This window comes from Colobus angolensis, unplaced genomic scaffold (assembly GCF_000951035.1).
Source record: "Colobus angolensis palliatus isolate OR3802 unplaced genomic scaffold, Cang.pa_1.0 Scaffold119, whole genome shotgun sequence".
In the NCBI taxonomy this organism is placed as follows: Eukaryota; Metazoa; Chordata; class Mammalia; order Primates; family Cercopithecidae; genus Colobus; species Colobus angolensis.
The window spans coordinates 4,372,729-4,396,336 of record NW_012113030.1 but is presented as its reverse complement, the minus strand read 5'-3'; the positions used below and the strand labels follow the sequence as shown (position 1 = coordinate 4,396,336).

Genomic DNA, 23,608 nt, shown 5'->3' with positions numbered 1-23,608 from the left:
TCAAATAAGGTGCTTTTTAACCAGGTTAAATTTTATGATCATCCCTTTAATTCAATATTTACCAACCTCTTTCCTGCCAGGGCACACAGGAAATGAAACATTTTGCTGGATAAGCCACAGATGAAGATACTAATGGTGAAACTGGCTCACGGATACAGATTGCTCTGCAAAGCTCTATGCATTTACTGTTTTAATAATTACTCCAATAAAAGGATTTTTAAAAGATCTTTTAACACATCCACTTACACAAGTGAGTTATATACACACAAAAACTAACTGGAAATATTTCTTCACATTTTCACTGTAACCATTTACTTGTCAAGGGAAGGCATAATGAATATTCAAAGTCAAGGCTAAAGCTACAACGTTAAACTCAAAAAAGGTCATTTGCAATTTAAGTGCTCTCTTGTATAAAGCATCAGAAAGTTAATACAAGTACTAGTCTTAAGCAGTCAGGCAAGTCTAAGCCACATTTATTTGCACATGTATAGTAATGGGCAACAGATACTCCAAGTTCATACAAATTTGTAAAACAACAAAGTTAATAATAACTTGGTACACTTGTGTGTTATCTTGCTTACATATTAAAACCTAGATGAACTTCCTCCATTTTGTGGACTTCCATACAATACTTCCTTAAACAAAATTCTTGAAAACATATCGGCATGTTTCAGTTAGAGCCAACACAAAAGTTAAGACAAGACACAAACTCAAAAACCAAGTTTGAGAGATACTTTTCTACCTCCCTCCCCTAGAAAGAAGTGGATTTTCTTTAACAGATGTATATCACACAAGTAACCATGAAGACAAAAGAATGACGCTCCCATCATCAGGAAGAAAATGCCAACCAGAACATACTGTTTAAAGTTATCTACCAAACATATGGTTAAAATGAGAAACGGGGGAAAACGCTTAGATTAAAATAACAAGGGAGATTAGAAAATAGCAAATGACTTTAAAGAGAATTGTTCCCCCTCAAAGCTGCAAAGCTATGACAACTCAAAATTGTCCAAGGCAAATAAAAACGAGGAAACCTTCAAAAACATTCTAATCACGTGCAGTATCTAGTGTTAAAAGCTGAAAATGATAAAGAGGATATTTATTATACAAGTGTCAACGAGGACATCCCAAAAATAATGAAATAAGCACACATTTATTTCTACAAAAGCAATGTATGATACAGAATTAGAAGGGAATAGACTTAAAGATTTGCCTATTAAAATATACAGATTGTTACTGAAGAGTATAGGATATTTAAAAAAGATGACAAGGGATGTTAATCTTTTTTTATTATTATCATTTTTACATATTTTGGAACCTCACATAATTTTGATAAATAACTCTTACAAAATTATGCAAAAAGTACAAGAATGTCTGGTAAACAAACAGTCTGTATTTTCCAAAAAGATTTTTTACAACATGCAATTCTTAAGGCAGCATCCTCCTTACAAGGACAGGTAATCCTTTTATATCAAGAAATCTTCTGCTGCAAAGAATGGCTAAGAAAGCCTGGCTTCTTCCATTAACGCCTTTTGTCTTTCCTGTCTGATTTTCGGTCTCTTTCACTTCTTGAAGATCTTTTGCCTGATCGACTACTCTCTGATATAGACCTCTTTCTGTCGGACCGGGAATTCTTATCCTTTGATCCTTTTGTATCTCTACTACTACCACCTTTTGAAGATTTGTGACTTCTTTCTAGTCCTGAAATATCCCTTCTCTTCCGATCCACGCTCCTTCTGTGCTTTCTATCTCTATTATGTCCCCGCCCCCTACTCCGACTTCTACTCTCACTACTACTACTAGTGCTGCTGCTAGTATCTCTGCTGCTGCTGCCACTTGTACTGGAGCTGCTACTGGAACTACTACGACTGCTACTACTTCCACTGCTAGAACTACTTCCACTGCTGCTACTGGTTGAACTGCTACTAGAACTACTACTGCTACTGCTTCGACTTCTACTCTTGCTTGTTTTATTTCTAGCTCGACCTCTACTTCTGCTCCTAGTTTTGGTTTTGCTCTTGCTCTCTGGATGTACTGTCAAGACTGGCTCTACTGGTAACTCAGTGAGTTTTACAGACTCTACAGGAAACTCCTTCCTCTCAGGTAGTAAATGCCCTTGCTCCTGAGTAACTTGGGGTGTTGGCTGTAAAACAGCTAATGACAAATTCTCAGGCTGAGAGGGAGGCTGGGACTGGAGTACTGGTTGGGACTGAGATTGAAGCTGAGGCTGGGGCTGGGGCTGGGGCTGGGGCTGGGGCTGAGGCTGAGGCTGAGCCACAGGCTCAGGTTGGGGCTCAGATTCTTTTTCTTCTTTTTCCTCAGACTCCTTTTCCATGTCTAAAGCACTGACATTTTCTTTCCCAGGAGAAAGGGATTTACATTCTTTATCTGGCTCAATTTCAAATTCCATTTCTGGTTCCAATTCTTTGCTAGCTTCATTTTCTGAAGGCTCTACACTTTCAACTTGATTAGTTTCCATTACCTCCTGGTCAGCAATTACATGTTTGACATTTTCAACCATCTCTAGCACATCCATAACTTCTTCAGGCTGACTATCCTGCTGCTTCTCACTTTCCCTTACCTCAGTTTCCTCCTCCATCTTAACCTCCATTTCCTGTTTTTGTTCTTCCTCCTCCTGTTCTTTCTCTGCATCACTATGAACAATCGCTATTTCCTTTTCCTCTTCCTCTCCTGCTTCCTCTATTTCTACATCATTGTGCTGATTACCTGTCTCCTCCAACTCTTCCTCTCGCTGAGCCACCTTACCCTCTTCTTGTTCCGCCTTCTGTTCTTCATTACGCACCACCTGATGCTCTTTTTCCTTCATTGATTGTCTTCTAGGCCTAGCCTCCATTTTATTTATTTGTTCTGCAAATTCGATGCGTCTACCTTCAAATAAAGCTAAAGAATAAAAATTTACATGTGTAAAATTTACCGATTAAGAAAATTCAAAGCCACAATTTTACAACTGGTCACAAATTGTCATTAAGCTTCACCTGGATTTGTTTTTGTAAAGTTATGACAAAATACTACCATAGCAATTAAGTAATCACAAACTGACATAAAATTATAAAAGCAAAGATCTATGGGAAATCTACATACTAGAAATTAGTGGCAGACAGAACTAGACATTTTCTAACTGATGAAGAAAACAGATTAATCTTTATGTATTAATTTTTCTGATCCCAAAGAGACAAATCATCATCTTAGCAGTGTCTATCCTTCCATGTGTGTTCCATCTAGAAACTGTTGGTTTTCACATTTGTCTTATTAGCATTTTATCAGAATAAGAGTAGCATGCAAAAAAAAAAATTATACACAAATGCTTAAGGAATACAGATGCATAAGCACTGTCTATAACTTTCACATTAAACTCCATGATACAAATATTCCTATACTACAAACTCACCAGCATCTCAGAATGTATCTTTTTTTTTTTTTTTTTTGAGACGGAGTCTAGATCTGTTGCCCAGGCTGGAGATTCAGTGGCACAATCTTGGCTCACTGCAACTTCTGCCTCCCAGGTTCAAGTGATTCTCCTGCCTCAGCCTGCCAAGTAGCTGGAATTACAGGCTTCCACCACCATGCCCAGCTAATTTTTTTTTGTATTTTTAGTAGAGACTAGAGACTGGGTTTCACTGTGTTAACCAGGATGGTCTCGATCTCCTGACCTCGTGATTGGCCTGCTTCGGCCTCCCAAAGTGCTGGGATTATAGGCGTGAACCACAGAGCCCGGCCTAGAATCTCTTATATCTTATTTTTTTTAAAAAAACCAAACACAGCAAACCAATCACTGAATCATAATTATTTTAGAAAACAAACTTGTGCGTATGAACATACTACCTTACCCGCTACGAACAATTCAACGGACCTCTTCACACACTTACCATTCATTTTTCTCTGTGACTCTTCTATTAATTTTTGGGTAGCTGGACACATTCTTCCAGGAATATAAAACAAATGGGGCTTTGTCTTAGTTCTTATATATTTAATTATTTTGGCATTATGTTCATTCCATTCTTCTTGCTAAAAAAAAGGTCAAAGGTCAGTGCTTTTGTAAACATAAAGGATAACCAATCTTAGAATTCCAAATTACCACTCACCAGCTGCGCAAGCTCAACTTTCTGTTCCAAAAGCCGCAGTTCTGTCTGTTTAGCACGCCTCTCTTCAAACAGTTCTCTCCTTTCATTTTCAACCTGCTTTCTTTCTTCTTCTGCCTGAACTTCAAGTTTTTGTTCAATTTCCTGGCGCCGCTTTTGCTAAAAGTTAAGTAGCCTGCTTTAATACTTATGTGTTGAAATAGTTACAAGAAATATACACAAGGTATATATGATTTCAGTTCAATTATAATAAAAAGTTATTACACGTACTAATTATGTGAAACATTAGAGGTAGGTAAATCATCTGAAGTCACGAGTTTGAGACCAGCCTGACCAACACGGTGAAACACCATCTCTACTAAAAACACAAAAAAATTAGCAGGGCATGGTCATGCCCATCTATAATCCCAGGTACTTGGGAGGCTGAAGCAGGAGAATCACTTGAACCCCGGAGGCAGAGGCTGCAGTGAGCTGAGATCACGCTACTGCACTCCAGCCTGGGCAAGAAGAGCCAAACTCTGACTCAAATTTTTTTTTTTTTACTATGTAAAGGTATCTGCAGGCCGGGCATGGTGGCTCACACCTGTCATCCCAGCACTCTGAGAGGCTGAGGTAGATGGATTGCTTTGAGCTCAGCCCAGCCTGGGCAACTTGATGAAACCCCATACCTACCAAAAAAAAAAAAAAAAAAGTATCTGCGTATGTGTCACATTTTTTCTTTTTTTGAGATGGAGTTTTGCGCCTGTTGCCCAGGCTGGAGTGCAATGATGCGATCTTGGCTCACCGCAACCTGCACCTCCCGGGTTCAAGCGATTCTCCTGCCTCAGCCTCCCCAGTAGCTGGGATTACAGGCATGTGCCACCACACTTGGCTAATTTTCTATTTTTAGTAGAGATGGGGTTTCCTCATGTTGGTCAGGTTGGTCTCAAACTCCCAACCTCAGGTGATCTGCCCACCTCGGCCTCCCAAAATGCTGGGATTACAGGCGTGAGCCACTGCACCCGGCCGCTTCACATTTTCAATTCAGGATACCAACTAATTAGAACTTAGCACTTGGTACTGACTGCAATTTGTCTTTAATGAAATGGAGACTGAGGCTTTTTTTTCCGCATACCTAAATTTCAAGGCTATTAGCTATGATATCAACAACTGTTATATTGCAACACAATGTTTAACTAAGGCTGTTCTATAAAAAGTTAAACCAAGTTTTTATTTGGCTTTATTTTAGGTTTACAATTAAGTCTTAAGGCTTAAAAAAAAAAATTAATCTACTACTTTGATAACTTAAATACATGATGCAAAACAAAACTTGGATAAATACCCTTTCAGTAGCAACAGTGGATTCTTGTTTAAATTTTTGAAGGGTACCCATCAACAAGCCAAATATTCGCCGGTTCCTAAAGAACAGAAGAAAATTTACTGTCAACAGGATCCATTTCATTTAAACCCATCATTTTCTAAGAAACACTACAGGACACTTGAACAATCCCTTAATTTTCCTTATAACTGCATTATTTCACAAGAGTTTTTTTCCCCCAGGGAAATACCTTTGCTTTCCCTTTTCATCCATATTTTGATCCTGGATAAGGTCTCTACGTGTGCGCTCTTTGGAGGTAGCTACAACTGAAGACTGCAATGCTGGCTGCAGAAAAAGAAAATCTCAGTAATTAACTAGCATATGAGTGGTGTGCTTTCAAATGTAGTAAAGTGAAGGTACTACATTCGTTTAAGTTCCTTCAATCTCAATACCTTTTTCACATCATCATCCTCTGGGTCGCTTTCCTGGCGTGATTCTCTTCTGGTCCGACGCTCCCCGCCCAGCCTGTCATAGACAAAATTACTTTTTTTGAGACACTGTTTCACTATACCATCCAGGCTGAAGTGCAGAGGTGCCACCACAGTTCACTGCAGCCTCGACCTCCCGGGCTCAAGTGATCCTCTTGCCTCATCCTCCCAAGCTGGGACTAAAGGCGTGAGCCAGCATGCCTGGGTAACTTTTTTGTACTTTTTGTAGGGATGGGATTTCACCATGTACCTAGGCTGGTCTGGAACTCCTGGGCTCAAGTGATCTGCTGGCCTTGGCTTCCCAAAGTGCTGGGATTACAGGGATGAGCTACTGTGCCCGGCCAGAAATTAATTTAAATGACCACTGAGGTATTTATGTAACTGCACACCAAAGGCAAATGCCCTCTTTCTAGTACCCATTTCCAGAAGCTTTGTTCTATCAAGTCTCCATCCCATTTTATTCTTTCCTCCAGCAGAGAAAGAATACAATGTGTGAACTAACGCCCAAACCAACTTTGCTCTCCTGTATTTTCTAACTATTTCAAACCGGTTAAGTTTTTCAAGTACAAGTCAGAAAAAAATGGTACTAATTGACAATTTTTCCAACTTTACTCTTCACATGACCTTTATTTTGATAAACTGTGGGTTATCATGAGTGCAGAACTGTGTTTTGAGAGAACTGACTCAGTTCAATCAAATACCAAGAGAACTTGTGGGGGGGGGGGAGTGGTACACTACTCAATTTTAATATTGCTCAAACAGCATTATTATTAATAAATATTTATATTTGTGTGGTACATCAGAAACTAAAGAAGACTTCAGGAATCTTTTTATAGACCTACCTACTGACTGCCCCTTCAAGGTCTCTCTGTTTGGCTGGGGGTCCTCCTCCACTATCTGAGAATCCACGCCTGAAATTTAAAATGTTCAACATAAAGCACTTGAAATACAAGATAAACAGTATTTCCATCTGACAAGAGAATATGGTTGAAATTTTAAAAACCTTTCCAAAGAAAGTAGCCTTAAATGGGCATGCATTCCCAAAACGCTTTTAGTGTTACTTTAAACTATAAGAATTAGGTTCACTCAAAATTGGTACACTTAATATATTCTTCGACCTTCAGTTTTTCAGGATAACTGTATTTATACGGAAACCTAGTCTATCACAAGCATTAAACAAAACAAAGACGACAAACACTAGGTTATTGATTTTATCACAGGTTTTGTGCAAGCCAATGTATTTATAAGTAAAGTACCAGTAGTTTCAGCATGAGTAAAGTCCAAAGGAAATCTTACCTCAGTAATAAACTACCACGTCCTCTACCTCCACCAGGACCAGAAAGGGCCAGCAATCTGGCTTGGATGGGCCTGTAAGAGATTTACAAATCAGTGCAAGATCATATGCAGACACACATAGTTGCACCAATTACTTTCAGAGATATGGATCACAAGGAGAAAATCGCAGAAGTTCCAAAAGGATAGTTTCAAATAAACCCAAGTGTCTGAAACAGGACAGGAAGTACTATTTCATTTAACTTCCTCGTTTCTCCAGGACTTATATCACGGAAATTATAATCACCTCGATGCCCCCAAACATCGAAAAGCCTGAATCAGGTCCCCAACCCGCCATCCCCGAGGAAGCTGCACGTGGGCAAGAGGCTGAGGTGAAGCGGCTGGTCGCGTCCCGGCAGGGTCTCGGGGCCAGCCCTGGGCCGGGTGCCCGCCGGAGCGGGAAGGGGCTTTGTGCTGCAGTTCCGGGCCTGCAGGGCCGAGGGCGGGAATCAGCAGTCCGGGTCTTCTCACAGGCCTGAGAAACCATGCCGGCGTACCCAGGACTCGCCCTCCTTTCTCAGAGACCTGAGACCAGCGCTCTACGGTGGGGGCCTGGGGCCTCTCCACCTCGGCGAGAACACGGTTTTACCCGCCGCCCCGCGAACAGGCCTCGAGGTTCCAGCCTTCTGAAGGCTAGCCGCCCTCCCCGCCCCCAATTCACCCCGACCAGAGGGCTGCCTCTCCGAGCTCCGAGTTCCCGTTAAGCCCTTACCTCACGTCATTCGGATCCCGCCCGGTGAGCTTGCGAATATTCTCATCCACGTTCTTAAGGCTCTCTTTGGCCTTTTCTAGCTGTTCCTGCAAAGTTCTCACTGCGACCGCCATCTTCTCCCTGCAGCAGGCTTGAGACTGCTTTACAGGCCGCGCCGGGCTGTGCCGCGCCGCCGAGACGCGAAAGGACTGACAGCCGGGCTCAGCCAATGACGATGAGCGTTGTTTTCCGGCCTCAACCACTCAGCGACCGGAAGGGGGAAGAACCTGCAGCCTTTGTGACTCTGGGCCAATGAAAAGTCAGCCAGGCAGTCACCTCCCTCCCCAATTAGCTGCGGGTGCCTGGATCCCGCTGCTAGCGCAGAGCCGGGGCGGGTTTCACAATCCCTGAGTTCTCAGAGACTTGGCCGGCGAGCCTGCAGTTCTGGCAAGGAGAGCGCGGAGTTTTCCAGGCATTTTAACCTATGATGTAATGTGTCTTACACAGTTTTAACCTCATCACATCAGCGTGGGACTTAGCCAAGCCTCCTTTTATTCCTTACCCTCACCTTGGTTAATGATTTAATTAGGAAAGGGCGCGGCTATTCTGTTGGTGCGCATGCTCAGAGAGGGGGTGGGCGCGTGCTTTCCTCTATTAGGTTAATTTTTTTTTTTTATATGGAGTCTCGCTCTGTCGCCCAGGCTGGAGTGCAGTGACACCATCTCGGCTCACTGCAACCTCCGCCTCCCGGGTTCAAGCGATTCTCCTGCCTCAGTCTCCCGAGTACCTGGGACTACAGACGCTTGCCAACACCCCTGGCTAATTTTTGTATTATTGGAGACCGGATTCCACCATGTTGGGCAGGCTGGTCTCGAACTCTTGACCTCAGGTGATCCGGCTGCCTCTACCTCCCAGAGTGCTGGGATTACAGGCTTGACCCACCGCTCCCACCATGATTAGGCTAAAGTGAGCAGAAGGAAGACAAAAATAAAAACTAAGAAAAGTCATTAATCATAATGGCTAACATTGGTTAGGGGTTGATCTTGTTCCCGACCCTCTGTGAAACCCTCTACATGCGTTATTCCTCACAAACTAAAAGTGTGGATAAAATGCCTGTTATTACTGATAAGGAAATTGAGACTGGAGATAATGTAACTGTCCCTTGGTTGCGCCAGTTGAGAATCAGTCTCTGATTAGACCCTGAGCATCTATACTAGAGAAAAGAAAGCAATGGCGAGACAGACAGGCAGTCATGGTTGAGTTAGCCTCTTCACCTGGCCTAGAGCTGGTTAAGACCAGGCCTAAGGGAGAGGCCTTATTAGTGGTGTCTCTGTGTGTTGTCCTGCTTCTGCTTCTGCCCTACCTGCACTGCCAATGTGGGAACTAGTTTTGTTCTATAAATATACAAATGGAAGCTCAGAAAACATTTTTTCACAGGCCAGGCACAGTGACTCACGTCTGTAATCCCAGCATTTTGGGAGGCTGAGGCAGGTGAATAACTTGAGGCCAGGAGTTGGAGACCAGCCTGGCCAACATGGTGAAACCCTGCCTTTACTAAAACTACAAAAATTAGCCGGGAGTGGTGGTGCATGCCTGTAATCCCAGCTACTCGGGAGGCTGAGTCAGGAGGATGGCTTGAGCCCCAGATGAGGAGGTTGCAGTGAGCCGAGATTACACCACTGCACTCCAGCCTGTGCAACAGAGTGAGACTCTGTCCCAAACAAACAAACCAAAACACTTTCCCACAGAAACAATGCTATAAATAATCTCAGCCAGGCATCTGTCTTCCTTGTACAAAGCATTAGTGGGTCCGGTGTATTAATTAACTCAAGCTACCACTTTAATCCAGCCATCTTTTAGAGCTTCCATTGTGTATCAGCAGTAAGCTAGGGTTTGAAAATAAAGCCTAGAACAAGATAGTTGTGATTCCTGCTTCTGTGGATTTTGTAGGCTTCCAAAGGAGCAATGATCATTCATTAGTTTAACAAATACTTACTGAGTGCCCACTATGTGCCAGGTAGTATTCTAGGCACTTGGGTATACCAGTGTACAATAAAGATCTCTGAGCAGGTCTAGTGGATTGTGCCTGTAATCCCAGATACTTGGGAGACTGAGGTGGGAGGATCGCTATAGCCCAGGAGTTAAGACCAGCCTGGGCAATATAGCAAAAATCCTGTCTCTTAAAATAAAAATTTATTTATTTATTTATTTATTTATTTATTTATTTATTTATTTATTTTTTGAGACGGAGTCTCGCTCTGTTGCCCAGGCTGGAGTGCAGTGGCCAGATCTCAGCTCACTGCACGCTCCGCCTCCCAGGTTTAGGCCATTCTCCTGACTCAGCCTCCCGAGCAGCTGGGACTACAGGCGCCCGCCACCTCGCCCGGCTAGTTTTTTGTATTTTTTAGTAGAGACAGGGTTTCACCGTGTTCGCCAGGATGGTCTCGATCTTCTGACCTCGTGATCCACCCGTCTCAGCCTCCCAAAGTGCTGGGATTACAGGCTTGAGCCACCGCGCCCGGCCTAAAATAAAAATTTAAAAAATTGTACTGGGGAGGCTGAGGCGGGATGATTGTTTGAGTCCAGGAGTTTGAGACTGCGGTGAGCTGTCATCGCACCACTGCATTCTAGCCTGGGCTACAGAGCATGACCCATCTCTAAAAAAAAGTTATCAATGAAAAAGCTTCACAGGAGGAATTGTGGATACAGATTATAAACATAAGTACATTGGCTGGGCATTGTGGCTCGCACCTGTAATCCCAGCACTTTGGGAGGCCGAGGTGGGTTGATCATCTGAGGTCAGGAGCTCAAGACCAGCCTGGCCAACATGACAAAACCCTGTCTCTACTAAAAATACAAAAATTAGCCGGGTGTGGTGGTCCACACCTGTAATCCTAGCTACTCAGGAGTCTGAGGCAGGAGAATGGCTTGAACCTGGGAGGTGAAGTTTGCAGTGAGCCGAGATTGTGCCACTACACTCCAGCCTGGGCAGCAGAGTGAGACTCTGTCTCAAAAATAAATAAGTAAATAAATAAATAAATTGTATAGCATATTAGAAAGCAGGAAGTACTATAGAAGAAAAAAATGTAGAGATGAATAACAGGGAAGAAGATTGACAATTATTTAATTCTGACTGTGAGCATACTTAGCCTCATTGATCTTGTTACAGATCTGTGTTCAACCTTAGGCAGTACCTGAGGCATGACAGTGTGATAATAGTAGAGCCTATTCAGCAAGTGTAAGAATGTTTCCATGTATGGTTGGCCTGGTAATCCCAGGATTTTGGGAGGTCTTGGTGGGCGGATCACTTGAGGGTGGGAGTTTGAGACGAGCCTGGCCAACATGATGAAACCCTGTCTCTACTAAAAATACAAAATTAGTCCTGCATGGTGGCAAGCGCCTGTAGTCTTAGCTGCTTGGGAGGCTGAGGCAGAATTGCTTGAGCCTGGGAGGTGGAGGTTGCATGCAGTGAGCCAAGATCTTGCCACTGCACTCTGGCCTGGGCAACAGTGAGACTCTGCCTCAAACAAAACAAAACACACACAGCCAGGCACAGTGGCTCACATCTGTAATCCCAGCAGTTTGAGAGGCCAAGGTGGGCAGATCACCTGAGGTCAGGAGTTCGAGACCAGCCTGACCAACATGGAGAAACCCTGTCTCTGCTATAAATACAAAATTAGCTGGGCGTGGTGGTGCATGCCTGTAATCCCAGCTACTTGGGAGGCTGAGGCAGGAGAATCACTTAAACCTGGGAGGTGGGGGTTGCAGTGAGCTGAGATGGTGCCATTGCACTCCAGCCTGGGCAATAAGAGCAAAACTCTGTCTCTGTGACACACACACACACACACTCTCTCTCTCTCTCTCTCTTTTCTTGCTTCCATAGGATCTATTCCTAGGAGCCTTGGCAATTTAACTTTATGAAGAAGGATCAGTAGGATGTTGTGTTCAATGGTTAGTGGGTCCTCATGAAATATCAGTTTCCTTTCTATCCAAAAACATACTTTAAAAGCCTCATGTTATTGTAGTTGGAGAAGTCAACCTTGATAAATTGGCCAATTACTTACTTTTTGACTTATGTGGTGAACTTGGACACCTTTTTCTTGGTGGTAGTGATGAGGGCAAGAATGGAATCTACACATAAAGGACCTGATTTCACATAAGGGAAAATTTAGTGCTGGAAAAATTAAGATTACCATTGCAAAATACTCTTCAAAATTAGACAATTTAGTGTTTTCAAAGGCTTAAGTGGAACTTTTATACTGGATTTATGTGATGAATGGAATAAACTGATTCAAATATTAGAAGGGACGTGTTTTAAAAAAAACCTACCACAATTAAAATTTTGGAACATGATCTTAAATTCTTGTGAAAGGGCATGAAGTGTGTGTGTGTGTGTGTGTGTGGTTTTTTGAGACGAAGTCTTGCTGTGTTGCCCAGGCTGGAGTGTAGTGGCACAATCTCTGCTTGCTGCAACCTCCGCCTCACGCGTTCAAGTGATTCTCCTGCCTCAGCCTCCCGAGTAGCTGGGATTACAGGCACCTGTCCCCACGCCCGGCTAATTTTTGTATTTTTAGTAGAGATGGGATTTCACTATGTTGGCCAGGCTGCTCTCAAACTCATGACCTCGTGATCCTCCCCAGGCCTCGGCCTCCCAAAATGCTGTAATGTACAGGCATGAGCCACTGCGCCCGGCTCAGGCATGAAAAGTTGAGAGGTTATTGTTAACAATTTGAGAAAACTCAAAATGTTAATTTGGGGGAAAACAACTGGGATAATTGGGGAAAAATATTTGTTTTGTGAATTACCAAGGAAATAACTAATCACAGGCTAAGCAACATGCTTAATGTTGAATTTGCTAAATTTAAGATGTATATACTATGATGTAGCATGTATATTTATTTGCATATGCAGTGAGACAATTCCTACAGTTGTCTCAGACTGCTGTAAATGATTAGGAACTCCATCCTGCAGTGACATCGCTTTTCTGAATTCTGTAGCACTTTTCACCTAATCCTCTGATTAGTCTCTATTTTCCGGTTCAAGTGTATCTTGTTTTTCGCTTGCTCCACTTCCCTTGTCCCTTGCACCCCACTAACAGGAAAATTCCTGGTGGGCAAAACGGCTCTAATTCTTTTTTTTTTTTTTTTTTTTTGAGACGGAGTCTCGCTTTGTCGCCCGGGCTGGAGTGCAGTGGCCGATCTCAGCTCACTGCAAGCTCCGTCTCCCGGATTTACGCCATTCTCCTGCCTCAGCCTCCCAAGTAGCTGGGACTACAGGCGCCCGCCACCTCGCCTCGCTAGTTTTTCTATTTTTAGTAGAGACGAGGTTTCACCGTGTTAGCCAGGATGGTCTCGATCTCCTGACCTCGTGGTCCGCCCATCTCGGCCTCCCAAAGTGCTGGGATTACAGGCTGGAGCCACCGCGCCCCGCCGGCTCTAATTCTTTTTGTATACCCGGGCTTAATTCAATAGGAATTGGGATAACTTCTCAATATTTAAAAAATTTGAACTCTGAAAATGTATTATATTTTAAACTCTTTTTACAACTTTTCATATTTGAAGAACATATGGCGAGAAGTGAATGCTGTTGATGAAGCCAATAGAAATTATTGTGAATTTTTTTAACTTCTATTGCTAATTAACACGAAGGTGGCCGCGGGAGCTCTTTTTTTTTTTGAGACGGAGTTTCACTCCTGTTGCCCAGGCTTGAGTGCAATGGCGCGATCTCAGCTCACCGCAACGTCCGCCTGCCGGGTTCAAGCGATTTTCCTGCCTCAGGCTCATGCCAGGCGCATGCCTGTAGCTGGGATTACAGGCATGCGCCACCACACCCGGCTAATTTTGTTTTTTTAGTAGAGACGAGGTTTTTCAGGCTGGTCTGAACTTCCGATCTCAGGTGATCCATCCGCCTCGGCCTCCGAAAGTGCTGGGATTACAGGCGTGAGCCATCGTGCCCGGGCCAGGCGGGAGGTCTCTAGGTCTTATCTTGGTCGGCCCGGGACATCGTGGTGGGAGGGGAACCTTCCTCATATCCGGGCGCTGGCCTCTCCGGGCTTGGGAGAGAGGAACTCAGTGATCATAGAGCTGGCCGAATGCCGGGGTAGAGGGGACCGGAAGTTGTTTTTTTTTTGCCCCCGCCCAGCGGCCGGGTAGCTTCTCAGCTGGTTCGCTTGGGTTAGACCTCCTGTCAAACTTTCGTTCGGCCCCTAGCACTTGGTAGCCTCGGAGTGTGGGCTGTCTCCAGTACCAGACTCACTTCAGTACCAGCCTTTGGGAACTGTGTGAATACCTCGGTCTCTTAGCCACAGGGACAGAATGGCGGCCTGACGGAGTCGCGGCGCCGGCCGGTCGCTCAAGGCGCGAGCCGGAACCCCCAGACCAGCTCAATCGGGAGCCAAAACTCGGAGTTTGGAAGAATTAGCAGGAAATGGCGGATGAGGCGTTGTTTTTGCTTCTCCATAACGAGATGGTGTCTGGAGTGTACAAGTCCGCGGAGCAGGGGGAGGTGGTGAGTGCTGCCACACGCCCTTGCGGTCCTTTTGCGGTGACACACCTTGTTTCCCCTCAGTGCTTTCCTTCAACCCCCATCCCATGCCACCCGATGCCTCCCGAGTTGTACACAAAATGGTCCACCTCCAGGTATCCTAAACCCTGGAACCTGTCAGTTGTCTCCTTTGAACGGTCATTTTTCATCGTTTTCTCTTTCGTATATTCCATTTGATTCATTTTTGTCTATTCCCGTACGTTTGTCTTGCACCCCACAGATTTTGGTACTTCTAGTGTTGTCCCTGCCATTGTTTACGGGAGGGTTAACTGCAGAGCTGATTTTGACACCCCTACTTAGTTTTGCTGGCACCTCCAGCACTTCAGCCATGCACTGGACAGACCTGTCCCTCCTTCCTCATTCCTAATGCTCAGTGCAACTCCACACAATTTGAGAACTGAAGCCTAATGAAGGTTGAGTTTGCAGGGGAAAGTTTGCAGGCGTTAGGATAATTAGGGAACACGAATTATTTCAGAAAGCATTTAGTGCTCGTTATGTCAGAGCTAGTTCTAGGTGCCAGGGATGTAGTAGTGAATGGAACAATGGCCCCATCCTTGTAGAGTTGTAGAGATTTTTTTTTTTTTAATGTAACTTAATCCGAAATGTGATAGTATGGAGCGGTTACTTGTAATATGTGGGGGTCCTCATTCAGTCATTGTGGGCCTGTCGCTGCTGACACTGCTAGATAAATAAAATAAAACTTCTGCCTCACAGTCTTTAGGGAATAGTGATTTAATGAGTAGTTAACACTTAAGTATTGGCTGGTAGAATCATGGAGTTGTAACGGATTTTAGAAATATTCCAAAGTCGTGCTCAAGTCAGGAGCCCTTTCTTTAATGCTATTGATAAAAAATGGATGGAGAGGGCTGGGCGCGGTGGCTCAAGCCTGTAATCCCAGAACTTTGGGAGGCCGAGATGGGCGGATCACGAGGTCAGGAGTTCGAGACCACCCTGGCTAACACGGTGAAACCCCGTCTCTACTAAAAAATACAAAAAAGCTAGCCGGGCGAGGTGGCTGGCGCCTGTAGTCCCAGCTACTCGGGAGGCTGAGGCAGGAGAATGGCGTGAACCCGGGAGGCGGAGCTTGCAGTGAGCTGAGATCCGGCCACTGCACTCCAGCCCAGGCGACAGAGCGAGACTCCGTCTCAAAAAAAAAAAAAAAAAAAAAAAAAAAGTGGGTGGAGAGTGGAGATAGGAAATGTATCCTAGGCAAAGATAAAGACTTAGAGGTATGAAAGAGTGGTGGATTTAAAGACACTTAAGCATTTCTTTGTGACTAGACTGAATAGAGGGAGAGTAAGAAGAATTGAGAGGTGAAGTTAGAAAGCTCTGTGTAATTAAAGAATTCGGATCTTTTCAAGGGAATATTTTTAAGGAAGGGAATGATGTGGATCATTTGCATTTTAGAAAAGTAATCCAGTGTTTGGGCTAGATAGGGAAGATCCTTGTAGGGGAAAAATCCTTTATTACGGGAGTCACTGCAGGAGATGATGACGATCTGAATTAAGACAGGGATAGTGAGAAAAGCAGGTAACAGATTTGAGAGGTAGAAAGTGAAATTCTGTAGGTCTTGTTTAAGGATGGGAGTAGGAGTTGAAAATTATCGTCAGGTTTTTAGCTTGAGCAGCTGGTTTGGATGGTGGTGCTATTAATCAGAACAGGGAATAAAGGAGAATAAAAAAATAAGGAGGTAAGATAATGAGTTATTTTGGGGCAGCTTGAACTTTTGAGGTGCCTGTATGACATTCAAAAAAAGGTACTGCCAGTTTGCCCACAAGAAGGATAGGCATTATACATTTGGAAGGTTGTTGGAAATGAAGCAAATTCTATTCTTATTCAAATGATCCATCTATAATAGAGATTTTTTTCAAGTTACAAACTTCTGACTTTATTATTGACATCAGTGTTTACTGTTTGTGCAAAGCTAGCCTTCCTTTTCCCTCTAGAACAGTTAACACACCCCTTTTACTTTTTTGTTATAACCCCCTGGTCCCCCCAATCACTTGTGTATTCAGTTCTTTTCATTCTCCCCTCCCTTCTTACCTTTCCTCTTCTCTCCTTTTTTTTTGAGATGGAATTTTGCTTTTGTCTCCCAGGCTAGAGTGCAGTGGTGTGATCTCAGCTCACTGCAACCTCTGCCTCCTGGGTTCCAGCGATTCTCCTGCTTCAGCCTCCTGAATATCTGGAATCACAGGTGCCGGCCACCATGCCTGACTAATTTTTTTGTATTTTTAGTAGAGTTTCACCATGTTGACCAGGCTGTTATTGAACTTCTGACCTCAGGTGATCTGCCCGCCTTGGCCTCCCAAAGTGCTGGGATTACAGGCGTAAGCCACTGCACCTGGCCCTCTTCTGACTCTTGTCTAGAACAATATTTTTTCTTCTTTTTAAAATGCCTTTCTTTTTTTTTTTTCCAGTGGGTTAATCCTGATTAAAATGAACAGAGCTGTTCTACTCAGGCCCGATAATTCTGAGAGATGGACTAATCATATAAGAGAAAGGAAGTTCATAGTTTTGAATCATTTAAGCTAAAAATAACTTTCTTTTTCTACTGCAATGTATTTATGGTGGGGGAAAATTGAAAGTACATAATAAGCAAAAATTATATAAATAACAGTTATGTGGTAGTCTTCATAATCAGAGCCCATACTGAAATATGGGTTTATGAGGGTTCATATTAGTGTCCCTACTTTGAGTGTGCTTGAAATTTTTCATCATGAAAAATGTAAAAGATATATAATCCTGTCATCCAGAAGTGATTTTTAGAGATTTTTTTTCAGACATAAAAAGATCTATAAAAACCATGCTGTTTTATGTCTGACAAGACATATAAAATCCATTTCTCGCTAACAGGATTATGTGTCTTTTTTTTTTTTTAATTATAAAAAGCTTTTTTAAGTGAAATAAAGTTTTACAGATTTTCAGTATAGCAAAATAAACTTCCATAAGATTTGAGGTGAGATAAAAGAAACAATGTTCTAACCCTCCAAATCAATGTTTATCAAACTATTCTTAAAGAGGAATTCTCTTAAAATGGACTAATTTTAAGGCATTTTATATAAATTCTGTAAAATATTTTGGTTTAATTTGTGACTTTTTGGTGAGAAATTATTTATAATATGTTGCATTTCTGTGTAAGTCATTCTGTCCCTTGGGATGAATGTGAAAAGTGACTGTTCATAGACCTCAGTGATATAAGCACTGTCGCTCAGGAGTGACAAGTTGTTGATATGCAGAAGGGATGGGTGATATTTCTTGGTTCTCATGACGCATGTTTCTGTATGTTAATGACTTGTTAGGTAGCTATTAAGGAACTAGAGTTGATAAATAAATGTATATAGTTTCCTTTTGCAATATAACTGGTTTTGTCTTGATCCAGGTGTTTAACATTTGGGGCTAAGTCTGACCATGCATTACTGTGATAGGATGTGGGCCTTTTCAAGAGTGAAGATACAAGCCTTTTAACCACAGTATAACTTACAGTTTCCTTAAACAAACAAACACACACCTAGCATGGAATGCATTATGTATGTTTATGATAGCTATTTTAAATATTGTAGTGTCAACATTTAAAAATTGTTTTACATTGACAAATGGTGAGGAGTCTTGTCATTAAGATGTGTGTAACTTAGAATCCACTTGGTTTTCTCCTAACTGTACTACATTTGTTTTCATAGTAGTAAAATGCTGTGTATTACACCTTGAGTAAGTCCTCATTCTACTACGTGTTAACTAACCCTCTAGCTGATGATGCAAATGCTAACTGTGGGATTTTATTTATAAGGACTCTAGAATAAATATCAGTTATTTGTACCAACATCAGCTGTTACTAATATTCTGAAGTAGTTAGTGCAACTTTTCATTGTGTTGTGGTTGATCTCATAAGTAGGTTGGAGTTTTCTCCTAAGAAGAAACAATAGTGAAATTCTTTTCTTTCTCTTCTCTCTCTCTCTTTCTATTTCTTTCTTTTTTCTTTTCTTTCTTTTTTTTTTGAGACAGGGTCCCTTGCTCAACCTGTTGCCCAGGCTGGAGTGCAATGACGTGATCATAGCTCACTGCAGCCTCAACTTCTTGGACTCAAGCAATCCTCCTGCATCAGCCTCCAAAATGGCACATGCTACCGTGCCCAACTATTTTTATTTTTAGTAGAGATGTGGTCTTGCTATGTTGCCCAGGCTGGTCTTGAGCCACTGAGCTCAAGTGATCCTCCTGCCTTGACCTCCCAAAGTGCTGGGATTACAGGCATGAGCCACCGCACCTTGAGGGGTTAGTTTGTATTTTAAAACTTGGTGTCGGGGAGGAGCACAAAGCTTCAACCCGTTGAACCTCTGCCAGTTAAGATGGTGTTGGGTTAGGTTACATCTGGTTACTATCCTGGGAAAATCACTTCTATAGAGATGGGCTTCCAAGTGGTTTTAAAATGTGTCTTTCTGTCTGGGTGCAGTGGCTTCATGCCTGTAATCCCCACATTGGGAGGCCGAGGCAGGTGGATCACTTGAGGTCAGGAGTTTGAGACGACCGTTGCCAACATTTTGTATTTTGGTATTTTCTCTACTAAAAATACAAAAATTAGCGAGGCATGGTGGTGGGTGCTTATAATTCCAGCTACTTGGGAACCTGAGGCAGTAGAATCACTTGAACCCTGTAGGTGGAGGTTGCAGTGAACTGAGATGACCCCATTGTACTGCAGCCTGGGCGACAGAGTGAGACTCCATCTCAAAATAAAATAAATTTCAAAAATGTATCCTTCTATTGAAGTTTTTAGGTTATTTATGTATATGTTAACTGAATTATGAATTGAACTTTATCAAAAAAATAGTAAAAAGTAAGTAAAGTTAGTAAAAGTAAAGTAAAATAAATAAAATCTACCTTATAATTCACTTTTTCTTAAAATGTTTCAGGGAAAAAATTATAAATGTTTACATTAATATTTTTAACCAAGTTGTAAAACAGTTTCTGAATACTAACATCCTAGCATTCTAAAAGTATTTGAAACTGTTATTTTTTAAAACAGGAAAATGGACGATGTATTACTAAGCTGGAAAACATGGGGTTTCGAGTGGGACAAGGATTGATAGAAAGGTGAGCAGGTTGGATTTGAAAATTTTCTTGCAGGTAGGTTATAAACAAAGATGATCTATTTCAAAAGATTGCATAAAACTTGAGATATTTTAATTTTAATTCCTGAATGTTATTTCTTCTCTTTACTTCAAAAATTAAAATTTATTTTTAGATCCAATGCCTTTTTAATTTGTTTATTCAAGTTTTATTTTAATGTTTAAAGAAAATATATGTTTTATGTATTTTAGACTTCCTGAAGCTATTTTAGACTTTCTTCCTGAAGCTATTGAAACAACTATCTAAAATCTTACTGCGTTTTCAGCTTAAGATCTACTAGGTTCTGGCCGGGCGCGGTGGCTCAAGCCTGTAATCCCAGCACTTCGGGAGGCCAAGACGGGCGGATCATGAGGTCAGGAGATCGAGACCATCCTGGCTAACATGGTGAAACCCCGTCTCTACTAAAAAATACAAAAATCTAGCCGGGCGAGGTGGCGGGCGCCTGTAGTCCCAGCTGCTCGGGAGGCTGAGGCAGGAGAATGGCGTAAACCCGAGAGGCGGAGCTTGCAGTGAGCTGAGATCCGGCCACTGCACTCCAGCCCCAGCAACAGAGCGAGACTCCGTCTCAAAAAAAAAAAAAGAAAGATCTACTAGATTCTTTAACTTGCATTGAATTTTTATGTACATAGGATTGAAATAACTATAGTCTATGTTTATGCGTATAATTATCTTTGAACTTATAGATCAATTCTTTTTAGTATTTCTCACTACCTGAATAGTTAAACTCTGAGTGTATTTTATGTAACAATGTCATGATAATGCTCAGCTCTTTGTTCTTTTGTGGTTTTTTTGATGTGCTAGAATGCATTGCACCTGAAATTTTGGCTATAATGTTAGACTAATTTGAGGCCTCATAATTTATATAACGTAATGTGAATCCATTGAGATAGGATCACGTTGCCTGGTGCTTATGACTTTATGAGTGTTAAATGTTCAGCCAGGTGTGGTGGCTCATGCCTGTAATCCCAGGACTTTGGGAGGCCAAGATGGGAGAATTGCTTGAGCTCAGGAGTTTGAGACCAGCCAGGGCAACAAACTGGGACCCCGTCTCTACAAAAATATACAGATTAGCTGGGCATGGTGACATGTGCCTATGGTCTCAGCTGTGAGGGAGGCTGAGGTGGGAGGATGACTTGAGTCTGGGAGGGAGGTAGACATTGCAATGAGCCGAGATCATGTTACTGCACTCTAACCTGGGCAACAGAGCCAGACCCTGTCTCAAAAAATAATTAACATTAAAAATAAAAAACCCAATAAATGTTCAGTGCTGTTCTGGCATTTGGAAATTAGTTAATAATTAGTCCCTCTTGCTTTTTTTGGAGAATAAATACTGTATTACTTCTAGTTGATCTTTTTAGGTTTACAAAAGATACTGCAAGGTTCAAGGATGAGTTGGATATCATGAAGTTCATTTGTAAAGATTTTTGGACTACGGTATTCAAGAAACAAATCGACAATCTAAGGACAAATCATCAGGTAATTAAATTAATTAAGGCCTATATTTTAAAGTTCTTTAACTTAATATACATATCGTATTTTAGTGACTTATTTAAAACCTAAAATAATTTCTGGTTAACTTTCTAGTATTTTTATGTTATTAATAGGTTATTAGTTTTTTCTTCCAATAGTGTGAACTGAATAAAGACAAAGGGACAGTTTTCAGTAATGATAGCTGTTCCTTTCACCCAGTTATATGCTATGTTAAGTTTTTTAAAGTAGCAAAAGTCAGGATGATAATAGCTTTTAGTATTTGGTTCCTTAGTTACTGTTCATTAGTGGTGATAATATGCAGAACCACAAATATATCACCTCTATGTCTTTAGTCATTTCTTTTTTTTTGAAGAATTTGTATTATTTTAATTATTTTTATATACAGAAAACTCAACAGTGTATATTTAACCCAGTTTGGTGGCAGGTTCTTTAGCTTGCCTTTTCCTGCTTGGCAGTTCAAGCCACAGACTTGGGACCCAGGACATTGCCTCCCCAGTGACAGCTGATCTCATCGTGTCTGTCATTGTAATTGGTTCTGATAGCTTCCACCAGCTGAACCTAAGCTCCATCGTCCTCCGAGTTAATCTGTGTAAAGGCGACAGTGGTGCAGGTCTTCTTGTGGACCAGATGTCCTAGGCTTGCCTTCCCCTTGATAATGCAGGAAGGGACCCCCATTGTATGACACAAGGCAGGCAGGAAGACAACCACCTTGATGGGATCCACATAGTGTACAGTCACCACCAGCTGAGCCTTCGTGTTCTCCTTCAAGGTGGTGATGGTGTTAAACTCCTGCTTGGAGGACAAGTGGTCTCTTAGTGGGGACATCCTCTTTGCCTGCAGCTTTGTTTTCATCCCAGGCCAACAGCCTCTGCTTATTTTCTTGCTTTGTCTTTGGTCTGTACTTGTGGGACAGCTTAAGCAGATAAGTAGCTGTTTGGCGGTACAGGGCCTGGGTGAACTGGTTAATTGTAGGAGGCATTTTCAGCTGCTTATAAGAGGATGACTTTGTGCCACTGCAACCTGATATAGCGGGGCCATTTCACAAAGCGAGTGAGGTCCGTTTTGGGTAGATGTCCTGTCCAATGCCAGAATTCTTAGGCCTTTTCTCATACAGGAGATTCACCACTTTCTTTTTCTTTTCTTTTTTTTTTTTTTTTTTTGAGACAGAGTCTTGCTCTGTTGCCCAGGCTAGAGTGCAATGGTGCGATCTCGGGGCTCACCGCAACCTCCGCCTCCCGGGTTCAAGCCATTCTGCCTCAGGCTCCTAGGTAGCTGGGACTACAGGCATGTGCCACCACTCCAGCTAATTTTTGTATTTTTAGTAGAGATGGGATTTCACCATGCTGGCCAGGCTGCTCTCGAACTGCTGACCTCAAGTGATCCGCCTGCCTCAGCCTCCCAATGTGCTGGGAGTACAGACGTGAGCCACCATGCCTGACCGGGATTCACCACTTTCTTGGCCTCCTGTTTCTTCATGACAGCAAGGGCCGGAGCCACCTCTTTCACGTTGGCCTTTCCTTTGGGCATCTTGGGTGGGGGGAAGAGATTCTTTATAGTCGTTTCTAAGGTCTAATTTGTAAAGCATATTTTACTCTTAAATAACTCCTGGATTATTACTGCTGTCATATTTTCTACTCTTAAAAGATTTTCTTACTACAAAATTAATAGATTACATGGAAGACTATGTATTTATTAAAATTTTAAAAGGGAGACAGAGTCTCGCTATGTTGCCCAGACTGGTCTCGAGCTCCTGGACTCAAGTAATTCTTTGGCCTCAGCCTCTTGCATAGCTGGGATTATAGGCGTGCACCACCACTCCCAGCTTCATTAGATTTTATTTTATGAACTTCAAGGAAATAGAGTAGTTTGGAATTTTGATTAAGTAAAAAATTAAAGAAATGTATCTAGTACTCTCAGTAGGATTATTTATTTATTTATTTATCTGTGTGTTTATTTTTAATTAGAGACAGTGTCTCACTATGTTGTCCAGACTGGTCTCAAACTCCTGTGCTCAATGGGTCCTCCTGCCTTGCCCTCCCAGAGTGCTGGGATTACAGGTGTGAGCCACTGTGCCTGGCCTAGAATTCATTTTGTACCAACTTTAGCTTGGAATTACGGGAAATGCTAATGGGAAGAAATGACTCTTGATTTTTTACTTTCTAGACATGATTTAGATGAGGCTGGGTGCGGTGGCTCACCTCTGTAATCCCAGCACTTTGGGAGGCTGAGGTGGGCAGATCACCTGAGTTCAGGAGTTTGAGACCAGCCTGGCCAATGTGGTGAAACCCTGTCTCTCCTAAAAATTCATTTTGTACCAACGTTAGCTTGGAATTACGGGGAATGCTAATGGGAAGAAATGACTCTGATTTTTTACTTTCTAGACATGATTTAGATAAGGCTGGGTGCGGTGGCTCATCCCTGTAATCCCAGCACTTTGGGAGGCTGAGGTGGGCAGATCACTTGAGGTCAGGAGTTCGAGACCAGCCTGGCCAACATGGTGAAACCCTGTCTCTACTAAAAATACAAAAATTAGCCAGGAATGGTGGTG

At 42.4% G+C, this 23,608-nt stretch overlaps 2 protein-coding genes across 2 annotated transcripts in view; one reads left to right on the top strand and one right to left on the bottom strand.

Moving 5' to 3' along the window:
• Nucleotides 1-444: 444 nt before the first annotated feature.
• Nucleotides 445-8,139, bottom strand: PNN (pinin, desmosome associated protein). Its single transcript, XM_011926283.1, has 9 exons — nucleotides 7,930-8,139; nucleotides 7,182-7,253; nucleotides 6,728-6,796; nucleotides 5,850-5,922; nucleotides 5,648-5,742; nucleotides 5,422-5,497; nucleotides 4,104-4,259; nucleotides 3,888-4,026; nucleotides 445-2,901 (listed from the first exon to the last, which is right to left on the bottom strand). Exons 1-9 carry the CDS (start codon nucleotides 8,040-8,042, stop codon nucleotides 1,523-1,525), a joined length of 2,172 nt encoding a protein of 723 aa, XP_011781673.1. The 5' UTR covers nucleotides 8,043-8,139; the 3' UTR covers nucleotides 445-1,522.
• Nucleotides 8,140-13,629: 5,490 nt separating this feature from the next.
• TRAPPC6B (trafficking protein particle complex 6B) overlaps nucleotides 13,630-23,608 on the top strand; it is an 18,363-nt gene continuing 8,384 nt past the window's right edge. Inside the window, exons 1-3 of the mRNA XM_011926272.1 lie at nucleotides 13,630-14,415; nucleotides 19,466-19,533; nucleotides 20,928-21,045. Of these exons, the coding sequence (XP_011781662.1) occupies nucleotides 14,335-14,415; nucleotides 19,466-19,533; nucleotides 20,928-21,045 (267 nt within the window). The 5' untranslated portion in view covers nucleotides 13,630-14,334. The remainder of the gene's footprint in view (nucleotides 14,416-19,465; nucleotides 19,534-20,927; nucleotides 21,046-23,608) is intronic.

Bases quoted from the DNA above. Each gene is read 5' to 3' on its own strand.
- PNN (XM_011926283.1), bottom strand. From the start codon at position 8,042: ATGGCGGTCGCAGTGAGAACTTTGCAGGAACAGCTAGAAAAGGCCAAA. The intron at 5,923-6,727 runs GTAGGTCTATAA...TGTCTATGACAG, and splicing joins CTTGAAGGGGCAGTCAGTAG to GCTGGGCGGGGAGCGTCGGA. The intron at 5,498-5,647 runs GTATTTCCCTGG...TCTGTTCTTTAG, and splicing joins GATGAAAAGGGAAAGCAAAG to GAACCGGCGAATATTTGGCT.